The sequence below is a fragment of the Osmerus eperlanus genome, chromosome 26 (genome assembly GCF_963692335.1).
Source record: "Osmerus eperlanus chromosome 26, fOsmEpe2.1, whole genome shotgun sequence".
Taxonomy (NCBI): domain Eukaryota; kingdom Metazoa; phylum Chordata; class Actinopteri; order Osmeriformes; family Osmeridae; genus Osmerus; species Osmerus eperlanus.
Genome location: NC_085043.1, coordinates 5,167,960 through 5,191,483, shown reverse-complemented (window position 1 = coordinate 5,191,483; position 23,524 = coordinate 5,167,960). Strand labels below are relative to the sequence as shown.

The 23,524-nt window shown below is 45.7% G+C and overlaps 1 protein-coding gene across 2 annotated transcripts; it reads right to left on the bottom strand.

Annotated features, from left to right (window-relative positions):
• Nucleotides 1-86: 86 nt before the first annotated feature.
• Nucleotides 87-22,026, bottom strand: adcyap1r1b (adenylate cyclase activating polypeptide 1b (pituitary) receptor type I). 2 transcript variants are annotated; one of them, XM_062452373.1, is made up of 14 exons: nt 21,575-22,026; nt 15,589-15,757; nt 11,378-11,483; nt 7,129-7,242; nt 6,706-6,806; nt 6,340-6,437; nt 6,106-6,238; nt 5,841-5,994; nt 5,642-5,702; nt 5,444-5,513; nt 5,262-5,353; nt 4,926-5,055; nt 4,762-4,803; nt 87-4,607 (listed from the first exon to the last, which is right to left on the bottom strand). In XM_062452373.1, the coding sequence occupies exons 2-14, from the start codon at nt 15,643-15,645 to the stop codon at nt 4,176-4,178; spliced, it is 1,590 nt and encodes a 529-aa protein (XP_062308357.1). In that variant the 5' UTR covers nt 15,646-15,757; nt 21,575-22,026; the 3' UTR covers nt 87-4,175. The 2 variants fall into 2 exon arrangements, with proteins under 2 accessions (XP_062308357.1, XP_062308358.1); XM_062452374.1 differs by having other exon boundaries at nt 4,266-4,594; nt 21,575-22,023.
• Nucleotides 22,027-23,524: the final 1,498 nt, after the last annotated feature.

Below are 23,524 nucleotides of genomic sequence, written 5' to 3'. Positions count from 1 at the left end.
TGAGTGATGTCATTTCTTTGTGGGAGAGGGACAGTGGGCCACACATTGAAACAAACACAATGGCACAAAACACCCGAGCAAAATCAGTGAGTCAACAAGTCCAAAACATTTAATAATTTGATAATTCAATAAATGTACAAAACTCTTCTAATATGTACACCAAAACAAGACAATGAAAAATAACCAAAAGAAACCAATTACTTTTACAAACACATAGTAGCAGGCAACGCTCAAAAACAAGCATGATACCATAAGTCCTTAGTTACATTCATACATCAGTGACAAGACTGTTGACTCCATCTGGAGCGCTCCACATCTGTCAGGACCCACAGTCCCACACTAAAACTAAAAATACAACGGCTTCATCTAGGATCCCTTGCATTTTTGTAACTGTAACAAATTATGGATCACTTTCCTGTCTGGTACAGTACCATCCAGAGGAGGTTTGACACGGAAAAATAACTAAAAAAGGCTGTTTGTCCTCATAGAAATATATGCAGTTATGCCATCTATCTGTGAATGGTACGAAACTAATGATTATGTGTTTACATATCTTATTTTCTCATAGAAATATATGGCACTAACTTTTCATCTTCTAAACAAATGCCACAACACAATTGACATTCAAAGGAAAAGTACTGAGAATGCATTTACAAAGCATTGAGAAGGTATTGAGATAACACTGACGACAGTCTGCTGAATAGGAGGCCGTTGTATCAGGTCTGGCCCTTGTATAACATAATTCACAGTTAAAAGAGGCTTTATTTTCCTGCCATTAAAATGCGTTCTAAGGAATGGACGTTCTACTCCGCAACTGAGAGGTGGAAACAGATAGCATTTCTCTAAAGGTCATATCTTCAGCTGCAAAAAACACTATGTGATTTTTCTCAGCATAGCTAATGGGATTGAGCGATTTAAGACGCATGCATCATTTAACAGTAGATTATAGGTAGCAATACAATATATGCTTAACATTTAAAACAAACACTCTCCATGAAAAAGAGAGTAAATACAACTAAAATCCTAATGACCGCTATTCACTTGCACCATTGACAACATAATTTACATGATACAGCCAAAGTAACTTATGTCTGTGCGTTACACAATTAAACTGCAAATTCATTTAGACCATAAGCCACAATAGAAGGCGACACATTGTTTTAACACTTCAACTAGGCAGAATACTATTTTATATTCAAAAGAAAAGTTTGACATCTTTGACACCTCAAGTTTGACATCAACATAGACTGGCGATAAGGCTCCACTTAATATTACACTATGTATACTTAATAACTTAAATGCTTCAATATATTGGCTCATGACATATTGGGATTGTCATGCTGGTCGGTATAAATTCATCAGCTTGAACTGTTTTAAGCTTTTCAACATTCAATTTATGACAGAATCAGGCCATGTCCTCTGATTGTCCAGTCCATCCTACACACTACAGAAGTGGTGAAACAGGGACTCCTTGTGGTCAATTGTTGTGACACACACACACACACACACACACACACACACAGCAGAAAGACTTAAGACAGACTGCATACACTGAACCTATTTGCTGACAGAAAATGTCCTTACAGTAAATAGGTTAAGGATATGTATTCTCACATAACAGAGGAGCAGTGTGCTCTAGAATGTTCTCTATAAGATGCTAAGAGTACTTTATAGATCAACTATTCATAAAACACTGGATATCCCAATGTCTACAGTTTAAAACATGTTTTTTTTATCATTTGACTACATTTAACGCGGTATAACAATTTAAACAGACAAAACCTTGTTTTATTTTTATTTATGTTTTTATCAGTTTGTTTTGTGAATTAGTGTATGTGTCATTTAATAAAGGTAATTATTCAATTATCATGTGGCCAAACCAAATTAATTGTGGCCTTGTACACACATTGTGTGTAGGATGGTGGAGCCCATATGAGAATCATTAAGAAATCCTGATCTGTATTGATAGATAGGAATCTCACCTGGTCTTGTTCATTTCCAGTGCCAAATTAATTTATGTCTTAAATGACAGAATCCTGTCAACCAGATTGGATACAAAATAATAAGTCTCAAAGTCTAAAATTCTTAAGTCTGAAATTAGTCAAAGGCATCTTTGTATCCATTATCATGTGACATTAAGAGATCATTATTCTAGAAAATAACTTTTGTTTATATTATACAAGGTTGCAGGTTGTGGTTCTGACCAGTAACAAAAATGAGATGAAGGTACTCTGAAGGCCTCCGGGTTTATAATATTGACTTAGCGTACCATCATAAAAAGCACTTTTGTTGAACCTTGTGTTTTTATTTGTTGTTGTTTTTTTGACATACTTTGCAGTGTTGTAAATTTTTTGAGAGAATCACAAAAAATCTCATGAACATACATACTATTTTTGTGCATAAAGGCACTTTGGATACATAAATTAAGATAGGACATGGGAATCTGAGTATATTTTAGTCACACCAAAAGTGGAAATCTGCAGTGACATCAGTTGCAAAGCTGGCTCAGCGTTTGCAAACGGATACGGCCGTGCAAGTTCAGTGAGGAGTTGATCATTCATCTTTGGAATGAGATAATTAGCCCCAAGTAAAAACCTACCTCTCTATCAACATGCTTCCTCTTAAGATACAGAGGAAAAAAAGCATGAGTCAAGACGAACGTGAGATATACCTAAAAAAGAAACACTTCAAGCCAAACAAAGGATAAAAAAAAGCCCCATTACAACATCTTACAGTACCTCAGGGCTTTGAATTTAGGACATTGATATTTACTCAAGAAGGTGTTTGGATTTTTCCTGTTAATCTAAATTAATTTCCTGTTCAATGTACATCCCATACTTCTAAAAAGGCTTTGCTTTCAAACTGCAAAGTGAAATTGAAAGGTAATACAGCCATGCCTCCTGAACATCAGATGTGATATCACAACAGAACGAGAACCAGTTGATTCTTTTTTAAATAAAACAACCTATTCATGCAAAACCATTCCATATTAAATTGGACTAATAATACCACTTATGAGTCATTTCTCATTGACATTTTCTGTACTAGCGGCTGTTTTAAAACTGTTAGCACTCCCACCTCAGGTAATCACCCCAAATGCTGAGATTTAACAAGATCTATTGTAGGCAAATGGTCGTAGTTGACAAACCTTAGCATTGTAGGCTACCTGTTGCAAACATCCATAGAAGATGCTTTAAGGCAAGCATCGAACTGTAATCAATGTTTTTGGCATTTTGTTAAATGGTAGAAAATATACTGTGCCTCTCTTGTAAATAATGCTTGTTACTTTGGCCGAAGGAAATATGCCTTAACATCCCTATTTCTGGCAGGATAGAGGCAAGTAGCACTAGTGAGGTGTCGTCCAATCAGAACACCTCAATAATCACAGCTTTTACTGGAACAAGTGGATGACGTTTTAAAACTCCTATACCAAGAACTGTAATTTACATAGAAAACTGCTAGTGATACAGAGTTCGCCTTCTTATTCCACTTTCCTGGTGAGTCGTGCGTCTTTCTCACTGACCTTTGAGACTTATTCAGTTCGAAGGCCCGAGTTGCTTGATTCAGTCGTTGAAGTTGGTTGCGGACATGTTCTTGCGAGGGTTACACCCCTGGCCTCAATCTTTCAACCAGGCGGTTGTTATCAACTCATCGGTCGGCTGATCGATTACGTACACAATGTTATGTGACCTCTTGCCACTCCAGATTCAGAACTCTGTCATGCAGATGTCCGAGCTGTCATCGCCACGGTGATAGCCTGATAGCATGATGAATGTGTCTAGGCTGGTGTCCCAGCACCACAATAGTTCACTTCACTTTCATTTACGTGTCACATGAAGACTATATATGTACAGTACAGAGCAGGTAACATTTCTGTTCCTTTTTCAGATGGCTCCTGCAATTGGTTCACATTCAGAGTGTGGCCCCACCCACATGGCTGGCAGCTCCAGCAGTAAAACGCTTGTAACCGGGCAGAATCCCAACTGCACCCCAGCATGGTGGGGCTAGCTACTGGGGTGGCTTCAAGGTCAGGAAGGGTTGGAGGACATTGGGTTTGTTTGGGTTAGACAGCCTGTTGTTGTAGTTGTTTTCCATGATAAATTGAATCTATCGGAGGTTTATGTGTTGTACGTTAGTTTATGTGCGGTGAGTGAGGTGCCAGTTGAGTTTGGGGGTCAAACTATGGGCACAGTTGTACCGGTTGGGTCTTGATCCAGTGGGTTTGGCTCTGGGTGAGGATTGCGGCTACTATGGTTTGAGAGTACTGGGGCGTGTGTGGGGGTGTTGATGGGAAGGTTGGTGGCGGAGGTAGAGGGGAGGTTGGTGGTGGAGGTGGTGGGGGTGGAGGGGGTGTCGGGTCCAGTGTGGAAGTGGCTGGCGGGGGGGCCGGCGTCCCCCAGGGGGCTCAGGTGGCGGGGGTCTCGGCCTGCAGGCTGGACATGCGGATCTGGGAGCTGCTCTTGCTCAGGATGGAGAGCTGCGTCCCCCCGTTCACCCCGCTGCTGGCCAGCGAAGGGTGCCGGTGCTTCAGGTCCACAGCAAAGTATCGGTTCACCGTCCAGCTGCGCCATTTCCTCTTGATCTCCGACTGCACCTTCAGGGAGATACTTCGCACGGTCATTATTAATGGACCTTTCTGGAAAGGCTCTCTCGCACTCTTTCTCTTATCTCTCCGAAACCCTGTTGAACTATCGGATTCCATATAGAACAACAACAAAAGAAAGATTGAAGAACAAATTGTTTGTATAAAAGGACTCTTACCTCTCCGTTCAGAAAGCAGTAGAGCACAGCCACAACAAAGCCCTACAGGGAGAGAAAAAGAAAGGGGTGCAAAGTGAGAAAACACGCTTTTACACTGACCTACACAATCTCCCCGTCCCCTACACACACAAAAAAAAACAACCAATCAGAGAGCGGTTACCAACCTGGAAGGAGCCGAGGCCCAGCTCAAACACCAGCCTCTCTCTCTTGCTGACGTTTTCAGGGGAGAAGGCGAACACCGTGTAGTGGATCCCAAACAGAGGGATGAGCAGCAGAGTGGAGCGGGCCAGCCTCCTGCCAATCAACACACGTGACATCATCAAAAGTGGACCGACATCGTAGAGAGCAGCACTGGTGGGAAATGAGACTGTTCCAGCCCCGTCAACAGGCTGACATCAAACGTGGATCCGAAAACATTCCTCTTGAAATACGATTCTTTCATTCCGCAAAGGGATTCAAAAGTGCACCGCCATTTACCGACTGAACCTAACATGACTTACAGGTAAATACTGGATTCATTTCCACCAATGTCTGGAGACTGCAGTTTCTGGACGAGGATGACGATGATACCGATGAAGAGGACAAAGTTGATCTGCGGGAAAGTCGCAGACAAGTTAGGTGACAATGCAGGGTTAAGAAAACCAGAAATGTGTACAAAGTTCCAAACAATAATGCTTATCACCATGATGGAGGCCAGAACAGGCCCTTTAATCATCCACCAGATGGCAGAGTTGTCATTCATGTCCCAACACCTAGGTAGCAGGTAGCAACAGGTACACAAAATATCACTACAAAATATAAAAAACGACCTGAACAATAACGATAATAAAGAATATCTGAACTTTTTCCACACGTTTCCCTACTGGATGAGGAAACTCACCCTTTATCGTCAAAGTGCAGCCGGAGAACGGCCCATATGGTCACACACACCGTGGGTGTCCCTGGACACAAAACAAACGCACACATGCAAGCAGAAGGCGCACACACACACATGAATACACATGACCTACATTAAACATCAGGTGTGCTTAGATAAACCATCTCCTGCCCATGTTTGGACCTTCCGGATGAACTCTCACCCCAGCCGATGATGGTGTACCAGTAGAAGTATCTCCTTTCTGGGAAGAAGGTCTCCACCAGCAGGGTGAACAGGTACAAGCCCTCTATGAACAGCCAGAAGTAGTTCGATAGCACGCAGTAATGAAAGAACACCATCACTGCCTTACACTCCACCTGCGCGAAACAGAACATCCGGGTTACTGGTTGCGTGTGCGTGTTTGCGTGTGCTTGTTAGCACGCGTGTGCGTGCGTGCGCGCGGGTGTTTGCGCGCTCGTCCTTCTCACAGTGTGTATGAAGCAGTGTTCGCTGTCCTCCTTGGCGTAAAGCACGCCGTCTTTGATGAACACCGAGATGGCTCTCAGGATGAACGACACAAACAGGTTCATGTGGATGAAGTTCCTGGTGCAGTGTAGCTTCCTGTGGAGGCAACCAATCCCGGGTCAGCAAACCCTCCACTGAAAAAATGCCCGGCGCCAACTGCTATACAACGCGTCATTTCAAGCTGGGAGATATCTCACCTAAACCTGCAGAGAATGACCATGGCGGTTGTCAGGGAGACCAGAGAGGTGCTGTACCCAACCGTGTACAAGGCCTTCACTGACACATAGTACATATCCTAGAACAACAACAACATCAACAAACTGAGGACACAACATGAGCTCGGTAATGTAAGATCAAGCGCTGATACTTTATTCATCTCCAGGCAGGGAACAGGGCCAGTGAAACGTCTTCCACGCAGCTAGTCGCTCTGGATAAGAGCGTCTGCTAAATGACTAAATGTAAATGACTAAATGTAAATGTAAGCTAGTAGCGCAGGAGACACTCGCGTGAACAGCGACAGCCAATGTGGACCCCGGTAGACCACCGAGGGGAGAGATACTCACTGTTGTGCTGTTGTTGTCGTCAAAGAGACAGGCGTCCACGTAGTGGGGAAAGGTTTCCGTCCATCCAAACTCTGTACAGTTCCGACTCACGGTCCCCAGCTCTGTTCACACACACACACACACAGACACACACACACACACACACACACAGACACACAGACACACAAACACACACACACACAAAGACAGACACACACACACACGCAAAGACACAAAGACAGACACACACACACACGCAAAGACACACACATGCACCGAAAGATACAGACACACACACAAAGACACACAAAGACACACAAAAACACAAGTCATTTAAAGGCAAGGCTCGGCACATCTCAGACCAGCGTACAGCAGGACTTGGAACAACAGCAACCGTGAGGTTACTGGCAAAAGCCATCGACACGAACGGCTGCCATTGCTCACCTTCCTCTCCTTCATTAAGGAACTCGTGGAAGAGCTCGGGGCAGTTGACCTCCACCACGTCCCCCACCCTCGCTGGCTGCCAGCATGTCAGGTTATCCCACATCCATGGGCACCCTGCGGAGACAACAAATACAATGTACATGGATAAATATACATTCGTTAAACGTACCTCTAATCTAAAAGCGAATGAAAAATGAAACATATGAAAATTTAAATGAAAACCAAACAAACCAAAACAACAACAAAACTTTTTCTTTGAGGATTCTCCTTTGGCAAACCCATTTTTTTTTCATCGATTTCAGTTCGTTCAACTCTCCAGCAGGTGGCGCTTCAGCTCCATGAAGCTGCTGCCGATGTGACACGCTTGCACATCATGGACAGGAGGGAGAGAGAGGGAGCAGCTCTGGTAGCTGTGTCTCTACGAGTGTGCGTAGCGTGATTCGATTGGTCAGGCTAGCTTGGAGGGCTGTGAGGACAGAATACAAACACACCGAGCTGATGGGTCACAGACGTTGTGGGCTGACAGTGAGTGTGTGTGTATGTGTGGCAGTGAGTGTGTGTGTATGTGTAGGGGGTGCTCATTCTACGGTGGGATCGTAGCCGTAATAAGTGTGCGTCCCCCACTCCGGAGGTGACCTTGCAAAACTCTCATTGATATTCACAGCCTTCCTCCGCCTCCCTCCCCAGTCCCTGCACTCGCCCCCCCACGCCCCCTCCTCCCCCCCTCTCCCATCCCCCAACCACCCCGACCCCCCTCTATATCTCTCAGCTGAGCCTGCACAGTCATGATCAGGCCACACAAGAAGACCAGCGACACAGACTCCAATCCCCACAACCCTCTCTCTGTCTATCTCCCTCTCTCTCTCCTTCTCTCTATGTCTCTCCGTCTATCGCCCTCTCTCTCTCCTTCTCTCTATGTCTCTCCGTCTATCTCCCTCTCTCTCTCCTTCTCTCTGTGTCTCCATCTATCTCCCTCTCTCTCCTTCTCTCTGTCTCTCCGTCTATCTCCCTCTCTCTCTCCTTCTCTCTGTCTCTCCATCTATCTCCCTCTCTCTCTCCTTCTGTCTATGTCTCTACATCTATCTCCCTGTTTCTCACCTTCTCTATGTCTCTCTCTCTATCTCCCTCTCTCCTTCTCTGTCTCTCTCTCTCTTTCTCTCTCTCTCTCTCTCTCTCTATCTCCCTCTCTCTCCTTCTCTGCCTCTCTCTCTCTCTCTCTCTCTCTCTCTGGCTCTCCCTTCCTCCCGTCCCCTGTCCCTCTGTCACCATCTTGTCCTCACGTCTCATTCTCTCTCTTTCTCACACACTCTCTCTCCCTTGATCTCTTTCTCCCTTTCGTATGCTAAAGGTCAAGGTGTCTGTGTGCTCTAAGAAGCTGACTGCAGAGGGAATGCCAATACAGTAAGTGACGTTCATAGACGGTAGAGGAGTTGGCAATGCTCCAGAACCGATGCACATGCTATATACAGGATACAGTAAATAGTTGAAAGGCAGAGGACCCACCAGGAGAACACTGCAGGGATGTTGCAGAGATAGACAGGGAGCAAAAGAGGGAAGAGGAGGAGACAGAGAGAGAGAGAGAGAGAGAGAGAGAGAGAGAGAGAGAGAGAGAGAGAGAGAGAGAGAGAGAGAGAGAGAGAGAGAGAGTAAGAGACAGACACAATGTGAGAGAAAAAAGTGTAAGAAAAGATAGAGAGAGATACAGATGGAGAGAGAAAGAGAGAGAGAGAGAGAGAGAGAGAGAGAGAGAGAGAGAGAGAGAGAGAGAGAGAGAGAGAGAGAAAGAAAGGAGACGGAGAGAGCGAAATTGACACCCTGTCGGGGGAAAAAGAGTGAGAGAGAAAATACAGAAACAGAAAAAGACTTCAAGATGGAGAGAGAGAGAGAGTGCGAGCGAGAGAGAGAGAGCGAGAGAGAGACAGAGAGAGACAGAGAGAGAGAGAGAGAGAGAGAGAGAGAGAGAGAGAGAGAGAGAGAGAGAGAGAGAGAGAGAGAGAGAGAGAGAGAGAGAGAGAGAGAGAGAGCAAGAGAGAGATGGAGAACGGCAGACCAGCATCTGTTCCCCATGCCTTCTTCCTGTTTCTGTTCAAACAACATCAACCTCACCAAGCAGCTCTCCCAGCACCCCCCCCATAATGTTCCCCTTGTGTTCTCCTAATGTTGTTCTGAGCTCACGTTCCACATGGATCAACAAACACACACACACACACACACAGGACTGCTGTCTTTATCTTTACATCCAGTGTGGGCATATATCTTCCATCTCTCTGGAGGTTTAGTCGAGGACTCCCCCAGCTAAACCTCAATCTTCACAGACACACCGTATACACACACACACACTCTGACTCCCACACAAACACATACTGTACACACAGACAGACACACTCCCACACACTGACTGCCACACAGACACACATACTACACACACACTAACTCCCCCACATAGACACACATCCTGTACACACACACACACACACACTGATGTCGGTGCAGCCACATCCTTGCAGTCTTTGTACACATCTATTTTCACAGCGGCTGTGTTCCAACCTTTAAAGAAAGAACAGCACAAAGGGTTGAGACTACACTCCCTTCCAGAGGGGGAAGTACGGAGCCCCATCTGAGCTACAGGGTCAGGGGTTCCAGGGTATGTCTCGAAAGCTCCGTTCTTGTTAGCTGGGAGCCCGGAGGGGGGAATGGGCGGGAAGGGGGGGCTGTGATTCCCCCTCCCTGTCAGAGGCCGCTGTCAATCATTGGCTGTCAGATCCCATTTAAGCTTCAAAACAAGATGGGTCACACCATGGAGCTCGATATTATTTCGGTCTCTCTGGAGTTTACCATTCCACACAAGCTGTCTATGTCTCTCTATGAATACAAATATACATACAGTATACATATACTGTACATATGTATATGTATCTATAAAGTATGCATATATATGTATTGATATATAGTGATATAAAGAGAGAGAGAGGTGGGAGAGAGAGGGTGGAGAGAGCGAGAGAGAGGGGGGAGAGAGCGAGAGAGGGGGAGATAGTGAGAGAGAGGGGGAGAGAGAGGGGGAGGGGAAGAGGGGGGAGAGAGAGAGAGGGGGGGATGGATAGATAGATAGCTGTTGTAGATAGACAGACACTGTTGATGTTCCTAGCCAAATGCACTGAAAAGCATTGTGTATATTACTGTAAGTGCAAAACAAATTTGGGAAATAATTTCTGAAAGCTTTCGAGACACCATCTCCTATCATGCTGCTCTTAAAATGTTTTCTCAAGGTGAGCAGAGGAATGTTTGGAGAATGTGAACAACAAGGCAAGACCCAGAGGGAGAACATTATAGGAACATTAACTTTATATTTCAGATGTGTGAGGCAAACATAAGAATACACAATGTTAATTTAAATGGTCTTTCTTGGGCTGTCCCTGTTTCTCTTTTGTTCTTGCTTTTTTACTTTTCACACACACACACTACATTTACATTTTACACACTCACACACACACACACCATACATTACATTTACATTTAGTCATTTAGCAGACGCTCTTATCCAGAGCGACTTACAGTAAGTACAGGGACATTCCCCGAGGCAAGTCGGGTGAAGTGCCTTGCCCAAGGACACAACGTCATTTGGCCTTGCGGGGAATCGAACTGGCAACCTTCTGATTACTAGCCCGATTCCCTAACCGCTCAGCCACCTGACTCCATACACTCCCTTTCAAAGGCAAAGCAGTGCAAGCTAACTAACGATCTGTGTTCAGGTTCTTGGAGTGTGGGGTCAGAGTCAGTGGAGCAGAATGTGGATGCTAATTCTGAGTATTATATCCTTTTCTCATTAGCCTGCCGCGGTCTCTGATCTAATTAGGGTTCGTGTCCGTTTGATTTGTTTTCCTATTTCTCTCTCGTTCCTGCAAGAATTGTTAACCGACACCAAACAAATGAAAACAGGAGGAGCTAGGAACCGAAGCTAACATTGGAGGCTAAATGGACTACGCTCTCATCCGCTAACGTGCGGTGATTAAAATGACTTGCTACAGCTTATCGCTGCATGATCAATGGCGCTAGGCCGCTAACCATAACAAAGTGCTACATCAATATTTAATCAGAAAATGTGTTAGCCCGTCAATATGGCCCGCCACAGAAAAATAACCACTCAGAAATCCACAAAAAGCTAACGATGGTCACAACACATACATTGTACAGTACAATACACACACACACACACTCATACAAGCACACAGAGAAGGAGGGCAGGACGTACCGAACTCTGGGTCGTTTCCGGGGTCGTCTGAGGTGATCCTCTCCATGCATTTCTCCTGCTCTAGCTTCAGGATGCAGTCCGATTGCACCGAGTGAAGACCTGGTATCTGCAATACGACGCGCACACACACACGCCCACACACACACACACAGCCATATGCACACACACACACACACACACACACACACAGGAGTCAAAGATCCAAACATCATACCTCCACTCCAGGCAGAGAAAGCAAAAAAAAAAACATTTCATTAACACCTACTTCTCAACCTGCTAAGAGCAAAACACGCGCTCTCAGCTCAAGGTCACACTCTACTGTCCCAACCGTCACAGTCGACTCGAACACACCGGGTCCAGGAGAACAGTCAAGCCACCAGGATGGAGAGGTGTGAAAGAGAGTGGAGCAGGAAAACCCAGCAGAGCTCAACGTGACAGCCCTGGTGCCTGCCTGCGGGGGGCCATGGAGGTCGCCGTCTGAAGATTGACCCCCCCACCACCACCACGCGAGGCCGGCACCGGCACCACACAAGCACTTCTGTGTGGGAGCTTGACGTCATTATAACTGAGTAACCTTGGCAACAACAAAAAATTCCCAAATCACAAATGTTCAAAAGGACCCACCACTGACTAAACAGCCTGTATTGTAGTCAAAAAGTTCTTACATTTTACATATACATATTTGTATGACTATGCAAAGATATAACTGCAAACTCTCCATGCACTGGTGGGTGGTAAGAGGTGTCTTTGGAGAAGCTAAGGGGTGTTGGCACAGGTAGTGTGGAGCAGTGTGTGTGTGTGTGTGTGTGTGTGTGTGTGTGTGTGTGTGTGTGTGTGTGTGTGTGTGTGTGTGTTACGGCGACAGCTTAGCAGCTGGAGCTGAAACGAGGCGCCAGAGCAGGGTCATGTGGCCAGGTCTCCTGTGACTGATTATATCACTGTCTGCTCATCCTGGATCACAATACTTCACTTTAATTAGATCACAATGCGTATGCGTGAACCCTGTGTGTGTGTGTGAGCGTGTGTGTGTGGTGTGTGTGCATATCTGTATGTATGTGTGTTGAACACAAGTAAATGTTAGCATTGATCCCCCCCAAACTAAATTGTAAGCAGTCTCACTGCTTGTGTCACAAATTTAAGGTTAGACGAATCTTTGTAAATCAGCTTGAATGACTGAAATCTTGCCTGCAATGCATTCAAATCAACAAAAGATTGTTTAGAACATTTAGAACTCTGTCAGGGCAATTCCCTTTGTCAGGCCTATTCAACGATCCCAGAGTGATCTTTAACCGATGCAGACAGTGTGTCGGCTAATTGCCCTGGATCAAGACTTTAGCTTATCCTTGTATGTAGAGTCTAACTATTGTCACGCTAGATGGCTGATGGTACTGACGACTGAATATGCTCTGGAGGGAATATAGTTACACCAGTAGTCCCAGTCTGAATAACTGGCCTTTTATGATCAATACAAGTGTAACAACTTTATTAATTATATATACACAGTCTATTGATGCTGTGAATCCATTTCGTTCACACATTCTCAGTCTGATTCTGTATGTGTTAATTGGTTGTTTTTTTTCTTTTTCTTATGAAACTAACACAAATACACACAGCAATAAATGCACACACACGTACACACACACAGCTCTGCTATAGACTGTCAATCATGCAGAAAATGAAAAGAATTCATTGTGCACAGAGTCATAATAGTCATAATAGCTATGACGCAAGTCTGTCTCCCCCCCTCTCTCCCTCTTCTTCTCTCCATCAGACTCTCTCTCTCTCTCTCTTATTCTTTTTCTCTCTCACACACAAACACACACACGGACAAAGGGAAGTTTATGCGAGATGTATCCTCTCTGCTAATCAGCATTGTGGTTGCTAAGCAGCAGGTATGGAGTCGGAGATGGGAGATGAGAGGACATCTAGGGCCGTGATGCGAGAGGAGCGAGGCTTCCTGAATTAGACATGACTTCAGATTAGTGTCGAAACATCGTTAGGCAGACATGTCCCTGTAAACTTCCCCCCTCATCTCTCTCTCTTTCTCACGTACATTCTCTCTGTCTCTCTCCCTCTGTGCCTTCCCTCTCCTGTGTGTGCCTCTCTCTCTCTTTCTGTCTGTCTGTCTCTCTCTCTCTCTCTCTCTCTCTCTCTCGCTCTCTACACAGTCTCTATCTCTCTCCAGCCACCCCCCCGAGCCCTCTCTCTTTTTCTTTCTCACAATCGAATCACGTTTGCCAGACCCCCCTAGATCTGTCATGGCTACTACTCTTTTGTGGGAGAACATTCAAGGGTCAGCGTGTGTGTGTGCAGCCGTGCATGTAACCTCTGGATCACAGGAAGTGTTTCCTAAACGGGAGTTGGCTGTTCATGTTGACGAGGGCAGGTCAGACCCCATCTTGCTCTCTTTTTTCAGTCCTCTCGTTCCTCCCCCCATCCCTCCATCTTGTGTTTTATGCTCTAAGTGCTTCATATGGCTTTGTTTCTACTAGCGCCACTTTGGTAGACCCTTGTGGTGTATAAATGTGTAATGAAAATACATTTGATTGATCGATTGATTGTCCTCTTTCGGATTCGCCCCCCTCTCTTCTCCCAGTTCTTTTCTCCTTCACAGAAGCACTCGGGTCGAAGGTCCTCATTTATAACACATGTGTAACTCTCTCTCTCCCTGTCTGCCTCACAGCAACCCAGATCTCTGCTCCATCGCTATGGCAGCGATACAGTAAATGATCCTGCGTGCATTATCTTCCTCCCCTCTTTCTCCTCTCTCTCTCTCTCTCTCTCTCTCTCTCTCTCTCTCTCTCTCTCTCTCTCTCTCTCTCTCTCTCTCTCTCTGTCTCTCTGTCTCCCTATCTTTCTGTCTCTTTCTTGCTTCTCTCTTCGTTACTCTCTCTCAAACAAACACGCATGCACACACACACACACACACAAGCCCCCTCGCTCTTCCACACAATGAAGCCAACTTCTCCGTACAAACATAGCCGCTGCAGCACTCAAATCCTCAGCCAATGCTTCACTCTGAAAAGAGAGTGACTCATAGCAACTATTGTCAAAGGAAAATTTGCACACAATCGTATTTCAATTTTATATCTGGAATGCAGGGGGGAGAGGAGGGCGGTAGAGAGAGAGTACCCAGACCAAGAATACCATATAGTACTATAGTCTCTCATTCCTATTCCATACACCTTTACACCTATGAGAATAACTTTAGCCGTTATTCCAATGCAAAACTTTGCGTATATAATTCTTGGAACAGGAAATAGCATGTAAAAAGTAAATACAAATGTGACAGCTTTTCCAATAAAGCTCACAGTAATATAACAGTCACAAATAAACCTATATGGTTATATAATCTTCCATTGGAATGCTGAGATTGATTATTGTTTACAGGAGAAACTAAATCAGCTTATTAAATGGCAATTAATCTATCAATTTAGCAACAAACACACACACACACATTCAAACGTTTATAGACAATCACACACACAATAAGGTGAACATGGTTATGATGCTGCATTTGGATGGAAGCGTGCATAAACACAGGCGGAGATGAAATCAATGATTAAGGTGTGTGTGCGCATGTGTGTGTGTGTGTGAGATAGAGAAAGAGAGAGAGAGAGAGAGAGAGAGAGAGAGAGAGAGAGAGAGAGAGAGAGAGAGAGAGAGAGAGAGAGAGAGAGAGAGAGAGAGAGAGAGAGAGAGAGAAAGAAAAAAGAGACAGAGAGACAGAAAGAGAAATGAAAAGAAAGAGAGATAGAGATCTCTGACGTGGAGGGGTGCATGTGAACGCGGGGCATCAGAGGACATGGCGGTACCCGTCCAGCTCCGTGGAAACCACGTATCGCCGTCGTAAAGCGTTGACACCGTCCCAACCCTGCAGTCAACCCTGCACAGGTTATCCACGAGCGCCCACCCATCTGAAGAGTGTTTTGACTTTGTCAATCACTCTTCCCTCAACCTTTCATCAAAGCCTGCCTTTCCCCCCCCCCCCCCAACCCACATCGCACTTCCCCCTCTAGGCTGCCTTGCAAAGACAAGACAAGGATTCCTGGTGTGTGGCACTACACAAACAGGGCAACAAACAACAAAAAACACCCGTCTTGAATTGGGAACAACTTCTGTCGTAAAACGAATGGACGCCAGTGTCGCTGATAGATTGTCCCCTGGGCCTCGTGACCAAATGTAGAATGTAGTGTCGGCAAACAGCTTACCATGGCCAGGAGGAGGACGAAGGGCAGGAAGGGCGCTGCGCTCATAGCGGCGGACATTTTCTTTCCCCTCTGACTCAGGACTTTTCCTCCAATCAGATGTCCAGGAGAGGGCTGGGGGATTGACAGACCGAATAGGATGCTGGTCAGCTTTCTCTGCTCACCTTGGGATCTGAAAACACAGATTCATAGGAGACAAACATCAATACACACAATCGCTGGCGAGCAGGTCAATGTCGTGATCCAGCCTGGACAGCAGCACATTGAGAGCAAGTCAAAAACAATTGTATTACATAAAAACACAAACATGAAGTGATTCTCTCTGCCATGAAGTCAACCCATGCTGTTTTTGATACGTTGTGTAGGAGGGTTTTGGCTTGCAAGGATGGGGCTCTTTTGGTATCAAGAAAGAACACCAGACAAAAGATATGTGACGTTTCCATGGCACTGTAGCAAAGCTAATCAAAAAGCTTTTTTTGTCACAGCTTGTCCTTGGATTCAAAGACATTTGTGCGTTTGTGTATGTGTCTCTCCAGTGTATGTGTGTCAACCATCCAATGCATCTATGTGTCTATCTACAGCATGTGTGTGAATGTGTGAGTGCGTGTAGATTCCCTGTGCGTGTGTGAGTGTACGTGCACGTGCTAAGCGCTATCTGATGCGCAGCCATAGCACCAATCCCAACGCTAGCCGCTTCACGAACGCCGCCCATCTCCCTGCAAGGGGGGCAACTTGGCTTCCAATACCAGACGAGCTCTGCCAGCGCCCCCCCCCGCCCCTCCTCCTCCTTCTCCTCTTCCTCCTCCCGTTGTCAACGGCAACAGCTGAGGGCACGGCGGAGTCTTGGACCGAGGCTGGGCCACGTGCGACTGTGCCACCGTCACCAACCTCCTGCTCCTCCAGAGGACCCCGGCCTCGCTACCACCCTCTCTTCAGTCTCACTCTCAATCACCCGAGTCTGTCTATCGGTAATACATAACCGTGAGGTTTATGGAAGCGGTTTAGAGTGAAGGCCTGTTTTACTGTTGGCAGCTATGTCTGGGTTTAAAGGCAGGGTAGGTAATGTTGTTGAGAAGCACTTTTTTGACATATTTGCTGAATTCAACTTCACATTCTGAAAGCAGCCTAAAAATCGAAAGGCTTGACAGTGAAATGAAATATGAAGGAAGGGGGTGGGATATTTTGGTTTTGAATCCTTTCAAACCAGGGATCTCACACATGACACTTCCGGCAGTTTGAGAGTTTCAAACTCTAGCTAAAATTGCTAGATTCACAAATCGTGCCTTTAATGTGGAATGCCATCTATATCTACGGCTAGTTTTAAAGTAAGTGTTTCAGGAGAAGTGGAGGAGGATGTGCAGGATCACTGTGAAAGAGGCTGGGGTCCAGCATGTTCTGGAGTGAATAATAACTTCAGTAGTTCTTCCCCTCACGCAGAAAGACAATGCCTAGCTTGATGTGGAAAGCACTCAGGGAAGACTGCAATTGTTTCAGTTGGAAGTTGGAAGGATTATTTCACGTCATTTCTTGTCATTGGCTGAAAAGTACAGCGATGGAATCTCAAGCTACTGTAGCCCAGAAGTGATTGTGTGTGTGTGTGTGTGTGTGCGTGTGTGTTGATTGATAGCAAAGCCAACGTAAAGAGCGTGCATGGGTTTTTTGTGGAAACAAGTCAAAGTTTGTGTGTGCCTATGTGTGCCTGTGCATGTCTGTGCCTGTCTGTTTTTCTTCGTGTGTGTCAGTGTATGTACGTGTACGTACGTGTGTGTGTGCATGCATGAGTGAGTGTGTGCGTGCGTGTTTAGCAGCTGCTCGGAAGGCTTTCTTGACTGTAATCAAAGGCCTAATGAGTCTCAGTGGCTATCACAGCCCCTAGTGACGCCCTGAGTGTGTGATCTCTCTCTCTCTCCCACACACACACACACAAACACACACACGTCATGACATGAGAGATTCAAAGGCCTCATTCTCAACAAAAAAAAAAGTGTTTCCTAGCGTTGGTTATATAGAGTAGCCATTATTTAACTTCTGACACTGGCTTCTGTGTATATTTCTTTCTTTCTTTCTCCCTCCCTCCCACCTTTGCTCCCTCCCTCCCTCCTTCCCTCTCCCCCTCTCTCGCTCCATCTTTATCTATCCCTCCCTCTGAGAGAAAATCTTTACCAACCCTCCGCCTGCTCTTCGCAAGGGGGAGAGGCTTCCCCACAGAGGAAAGAGGCAGCTATCGATAACCCCCCACCACCCCCCCCCCCCCCCCCCATTTTGCCCCCCCGCCTCCCCCTCCCCGACCGTCGTCGCGCCAGCTGCCTCCTCCCCACCAATCACAGAGGCCGAGTCCGTCTCGCCCGCGCGTGAAACACCGCCGCCCGGCGCAAAGGTGAGGAGAGAACGAGGACCTTGTGACTCGCGTGTGCACGTGTGTGTGCCCTTTGATGTATCCCGTAATGTGCATCGGTCTAGGAGTAGCAGCTGTTGGGGCCGAGAACACAGGCACGCTTAAGCGGATCCTCTACGCATGCACACCGAGAGGTCCCCACTTCATACACACACACACACACACACACACACACATGAAAACATTCCCTTCTCCCAGCGCTGGCCCTCAGTGAGAGGTGGTAATCACTGTTCTTTTCTTGGAGCTACAAGAAATATGCCATGGGGGTACGTTTTATGATGTTTGCGAGCCCCTAAGCAAGGACAATATCCTATCATGATGTGATGGACAATAAAAAATCATTTAAAAAAGAATATACAGTACTACACTTCAATGCCGGCATATTGAAATAGGAACTTCCATCATGGCAGCCAGAAGAGAGTTGCTCTCAAGGGGATAACTCTCCTCCCTCCGATCCAGCTTTCACCAAGAATCATCTTAGAGCATGTTGCTAATCCAGGACTGGGCTGGCTAATGCCCATCCTTGGGTAAGTCACTGAAGTCCACAGCTCTATATTTAGCCTGAGGAATTACGAGAGGAATTAACGTACAGAGACATAACTCCATCTTCATTATTAATAGGGAGAGAGAGAGAGAGAGAGAGAGAGAGAGAGAGAGAGAGAGAGAGAGAGAGAGAGAGAGAGAGAGAGAGAGAGAGAGAGAGAGGGTGAGAGAGATAAAGGAAGAAAACAGATATTGAGAGAACATGAGAGTGAAAGTGAGGGAGAGACAGAGAAAGACAGAAGAAAGACAGAAAGACAGAATGAGAAGAAGAAAAAATAAATAAAGAGAGATAAAGAGAGAAAGGGAGAGTAGGAGAGACAGAGAGAAAAGGGGGGCAAGAGACAGAGAGAGAGAGGGAGAGAGAGAGAGAGAGAGAGAGAGAGAGAGAGAGAGAGAGAGAGAGAGAGAGAGAGAGAGAGAGAGAGAGAGAGAGAGAGAATCACAGCTGCCCTGGTTTCTCGCTCCCATTATGTCTCATTTTCCCAGAAGTCATCAGAGGGTTGCAGAAGTGTGGGGACCCTCAGGAGAAGACACCCTAGACAAAAACAACGCCAGCCATGGTGTTCCGTGCTCAGAGCACCACGGGTACAGGGCCAAAACAATGGCAACCCCTGGTCCCCTTTTCTCTCCAGTGCAACAAAGCCAGTATATGACTTCATCCTCAGATGCAAAGAGCCAGATAAGGTGGAGAAAACTCATTCAGCTGGGCCACATCGGCCAATGTAGCATGACAAAATCAGCGCGTATGAGTAAATAAGAGAAGGGTGGGAGGAGATCTCAAGAGAATACTTATCTACGGTGGAGTGAGTATGACATGATCGAAAAAGGGCAGGCGTGTGTGGTGAGGGTAGCCAATAGCCTTGCTCTCAGCCGTGGTCCGCGGCAACAACACTGTGTGACGTACACAGCACCACGGCCATCACGGCCATCACCTGTGGGAGGCACCGATTGGGCGACCCCCAACCCGCCCCTTAAAAACGACATAATAGTGTGCAGCCATCTAAACTTGCAATGTTAATACCATATTTGGAATAGTAATTGTAACAATAGTAACAGTAATTGTAATAGTAACATTGAAAAGATGCAGCTTCTTTTTATTTGGCGGGGGGGGGGGGGTAGAGATCACGACCAGACGCGGAAGTGCCACGATGTAGGGGGACAAGAAGTCAAGGGCCCCAGAGATGGAGCTCAACACTCAACTGAGCGCTGTGTGGATCTTAGAGGCACTGTGATCTGTTGAAGGGGCTTCGAGTGATCTGTGGAGGCGTAGCTGCCCAAAGGGGTGTTCATGAGTGACGGTCTGTAGTGTGCGCACACACACACACTGGAACACACACACACTTCCTCACTGAAAGGAAGGAACGAAGCAATACCGATGAGAGACACAGCGCAAACCGGTGACACGCACACGACCTCGAAAATGAAATAAAAAGACAACTTCCTCATTTGAGGAAGTGTTGCTCTTTGTAAGTTAGGCCGTGCTCAAACTGGGCCTTGTGCCTAATGTTCCAGACCAGTCTCCTCCTTTGAGCTATAGCAGCCAGCAACACTTTTAAATGGCCCCTTCGAAAAGCAGGCCTTTCCTCTTAAACTTCCACTATAGATCGTAGCCCGAAAAGGCATTCAAATGTTTACCAGTAGGGCCTAACATGGTACCGTACATGCCATGTTTGTGAGTTATTGGCTGTGACACAACACACAAGAAATGACTTGGCTCCGAGCACCAGCTTTTTGTCGCCATAGGTGGGAGCTTAAGAAGACACCGCCACAACACACACTGGCATGCAAGCAGACACACAGAAACACACGCGGAAACACCCACAGAAACACACGCAGACACGCCGACGTGCCATTCACACTCTCTGACAGCTTTCTGTCTTTGTAACGGCGGCGAGATGAAAGTCCACCGAGGACGCAGGCCTGTCTGGTGGAAGCAGGAGATAAGGAAAGATCACCCCCCACTCGGTTAAGTCTGACCACTGAAACACTCACACGCCAGGGGAAGGGAGCAGAGAAAACACTGTGAGTGTTTCCGATGAACAGGCAAAAAGGACAGATTCGAATGGCATTTCCTTCAGGAGGGAATATTAACAGGAAGCGTAGAGGCTGTCTCTATAAGGTGTTCCTTAAGGGTGACTCAATGGTCATGTTTGGTGTTGTTAGCGATCATAAAATAAATATATTATCAAAATGTGGACAGCTTTAGGGACTGATTAGCATTAAATGGCTATTTATATAGACAATGGTTCAACATGTTAAGACATGCAATAAGTAGACATATTAATCGGGCACTCTACTGCAATTAATTTAAAAGGTGAGGTCGAAAACTAGTTTGTAAATCATTGATGAAGGTGAGTGCGTGTTGGGGTGTGGTATAGCCCACTGTATTGCAGCTATAGGATAGTCAATGTATTCTGAAAGGGCCAATGGACTGCAACAGATACTGTTTAGACATTATCATTGTCTCAGAATAATGATTTCAGTCAAGATATACTACCGACACAAAATGCATGTTGAAATCATAGCATTTCATAGCGGAGGACTTGATTAACGAGAGAAGACCTGTGCATTAGCCTATTATATTATTCCTGTTTTCTATACTGTGATAGCACACATGCTTTAACCTCGAATCAAATAATTAACTATTCAATTGAATTTCTTAGTCCCTATGAGATTTTTTTTTAACACAACACCTTTGCATCATATTGGGGTTTCTTCTCAAAATGCATTATTTTTGTGCCGATTTGTAGGCTACTGTTTTCTTTCAGCCTAGCCCCTAGATTGAACCTCAACATACCGCAAAATCCCAGTTTCCCCGAGGCGATGGTGTCATGCACGCTAATTTACGTGGTATTTCATACTTCACTGAAGCACGTTGTTCATGTCGTGTTCACAGGTAAACGAGAAAATCGGTTAAGTATTGCGGGACAAACAGCGTCGAATAGTGCAACCTGATCATAATTGGTCAAGAATAGCATATTCTGCATGCTTCCATCGATTACCCTATTCAGATTCCATTTTAGGGCTGTTATAATGAGAAATACATCTTACCATCACAGCGGAAAGAGCAGCTCAATTTGACACCCCTCACAGGTGTTGCGAGCGGGTAGCCGATGTGAATGGGATAGGCTACTCAGCTTCTGTAGAGAAGGACTGTCGGACTGATTGTGAAAACAAACTCCCCCGTGGCTGAGACGAAAACTTGGTGAGCGTAGCAGGTATAAAACTGAGACCCGTTTAGAGACAATACATGTCTCCAGTCCGAAGGGGAAAAGCGAGAGACTTCACGGTACGGGAGATAAGACACATTTACCGCAGATTTCTGCCGTGTTTGATAAAGATACCTAGGAATTATCACTGTCGTTGATATTTCATGCCATTCCGTTGCCCTGCAGTAAACCGCAAGTAGTCACGCCGACCGCTCGGGAAGTATGCGCCGCGCATTTAAACTAAACATCTCTCCCTCACTCTCTTTTTTCTCTCTCTCTCTCTCACACTCCCTTTCTTCGCTCTCTCACTCCCTTTCTTCGCTCTCTGTCTCTCTCTCTCTCTTCCCCTCTCTCCTCTCTCCTCTCTCCCTCCCTCCCTCCCTCTCTGTCTAGCTCGCTCGCTCGCTTTCTCTTTCACTCGCTTGTTCACTGAGACAGATCACTGCTACAGAACAGCTGAGCAGTGAGGCTTGTAGTACCCAACAACCGCAAACACATGCTACTACACCCCCCTCCGCGCGCACGCACACACACACGCACACACACACACATACCACACACACATAAAGTGTGTGTGGTATGTGTACAAAGTATAATATTTCAACCTACCCACAAAGTCATGTTCTAACACATACCTGCACACAGGCTTGCACCGATAAAATAGTTACGAACAATACCAAATAATACAATGACAGCATTGAATGGTCCAGAATTATATCATTTCAAAACGCCATTCATAATACCATGACTGACTTCTGATTCTGTATAATAAACTGTTCATTGTTGTGCTCAGGTTGTTTACTCTTTCGAATTAAGTGTCAAAGGGACGTTTGGCTGACCTAAATACAAATGATGATACATTATGAATGAAATGCTCAAATGATAAAATAAATGCTCAAATGATAATTCTATATCACACGCAATAGTCAAAATGCCAGTCAACTTGAAAAAGTAACAGCATAAGTGCCTTTTGATATTCCAGTGCCATTGAATCAAATGGAAACGATTACGAACGTTACATGGGTAGGCTACTTGACATTGAGACAGAAATGAGACACCCACCAGCCTGCTCTCTCAGATACTAGTTCTAGTGTGGGTGTTTGTTCAAATTTAGGAGGAGACTAGCTTCATGGAACAGTGGGTAGGCCTATGTACAGAACGTGTGGGATCTTGATGAGACGAGGATACGTGGATTGTGAAGGTGTCAAAGTGTCTGGAAGACAGTGTCATGAAGATGTTCAACAGGAATATACACTGATGAGCCAAAACATGACCACTTTTGACCACATTATGGCCGCTAAATGCTTTTTGTCCTTCGTGGGCCACCAAAACAGTGCTGACCCTCAGAGGCATGGCCCCTTCAAGAACCCTCAAGCAAAACACCAGCAGCAGATCCTACAAGTCCTGTAAGTGATCTGAAGCCCCCGTGGATCGGACTTGTCGGTCCAGCACATCCCAGAGATGCTCAATCTGATCTGGGGAGATCTTAGAAGCCAGGGTAACACCTTGAACACTTCTTCATGTCCCTCAAACCATCCCCAAACAATGTATGCAGTGTGCCAGGTCACATCCTGCTTTAAAAAGCCATGGCCATCATGGAATACCATTGCCATGAAGGGCTGTACCTGGTCTGCAACCTTGTTTGGGTAGGTGGCACTTGTAGTAAGACTGACTTAATTTGAGGTAAAAAAAAAGGTAGCCACCTTTCCCCCTGGCTAAACCTTGCGGTAAGGGCTGAGTTGCTATGCTAATGATCTGTTAGTAGGCTACGTCATTATCTTAGCATAATTTA

Excerpts from the sequence above, each read along its gene's own strand:
- adcyap1r1b (XM_062452373.1), bottom strand. The coding sequence starts at position 15,645 with ATGTCCGCCGCTATGAGCGCAGCGCCCTTCCTGCCCTTCGTCCTCCTC. Across the intron at positions 7,243-11,377 it reads CGGAAACGACCCAGAGTTCG|GGTGCCCATGGATGTGGGAT; the intron begins GTACGTCCTGCC and ends TTGTCTCCGCAG. Across the intron at positions 5,703-5,840 it reads GTACACCATCATCGGCTGGG|GGACACCCACGGTGTGTGTG; the intron begins GTGAGAGTTCAT and ends TTTTGTGTCCAG.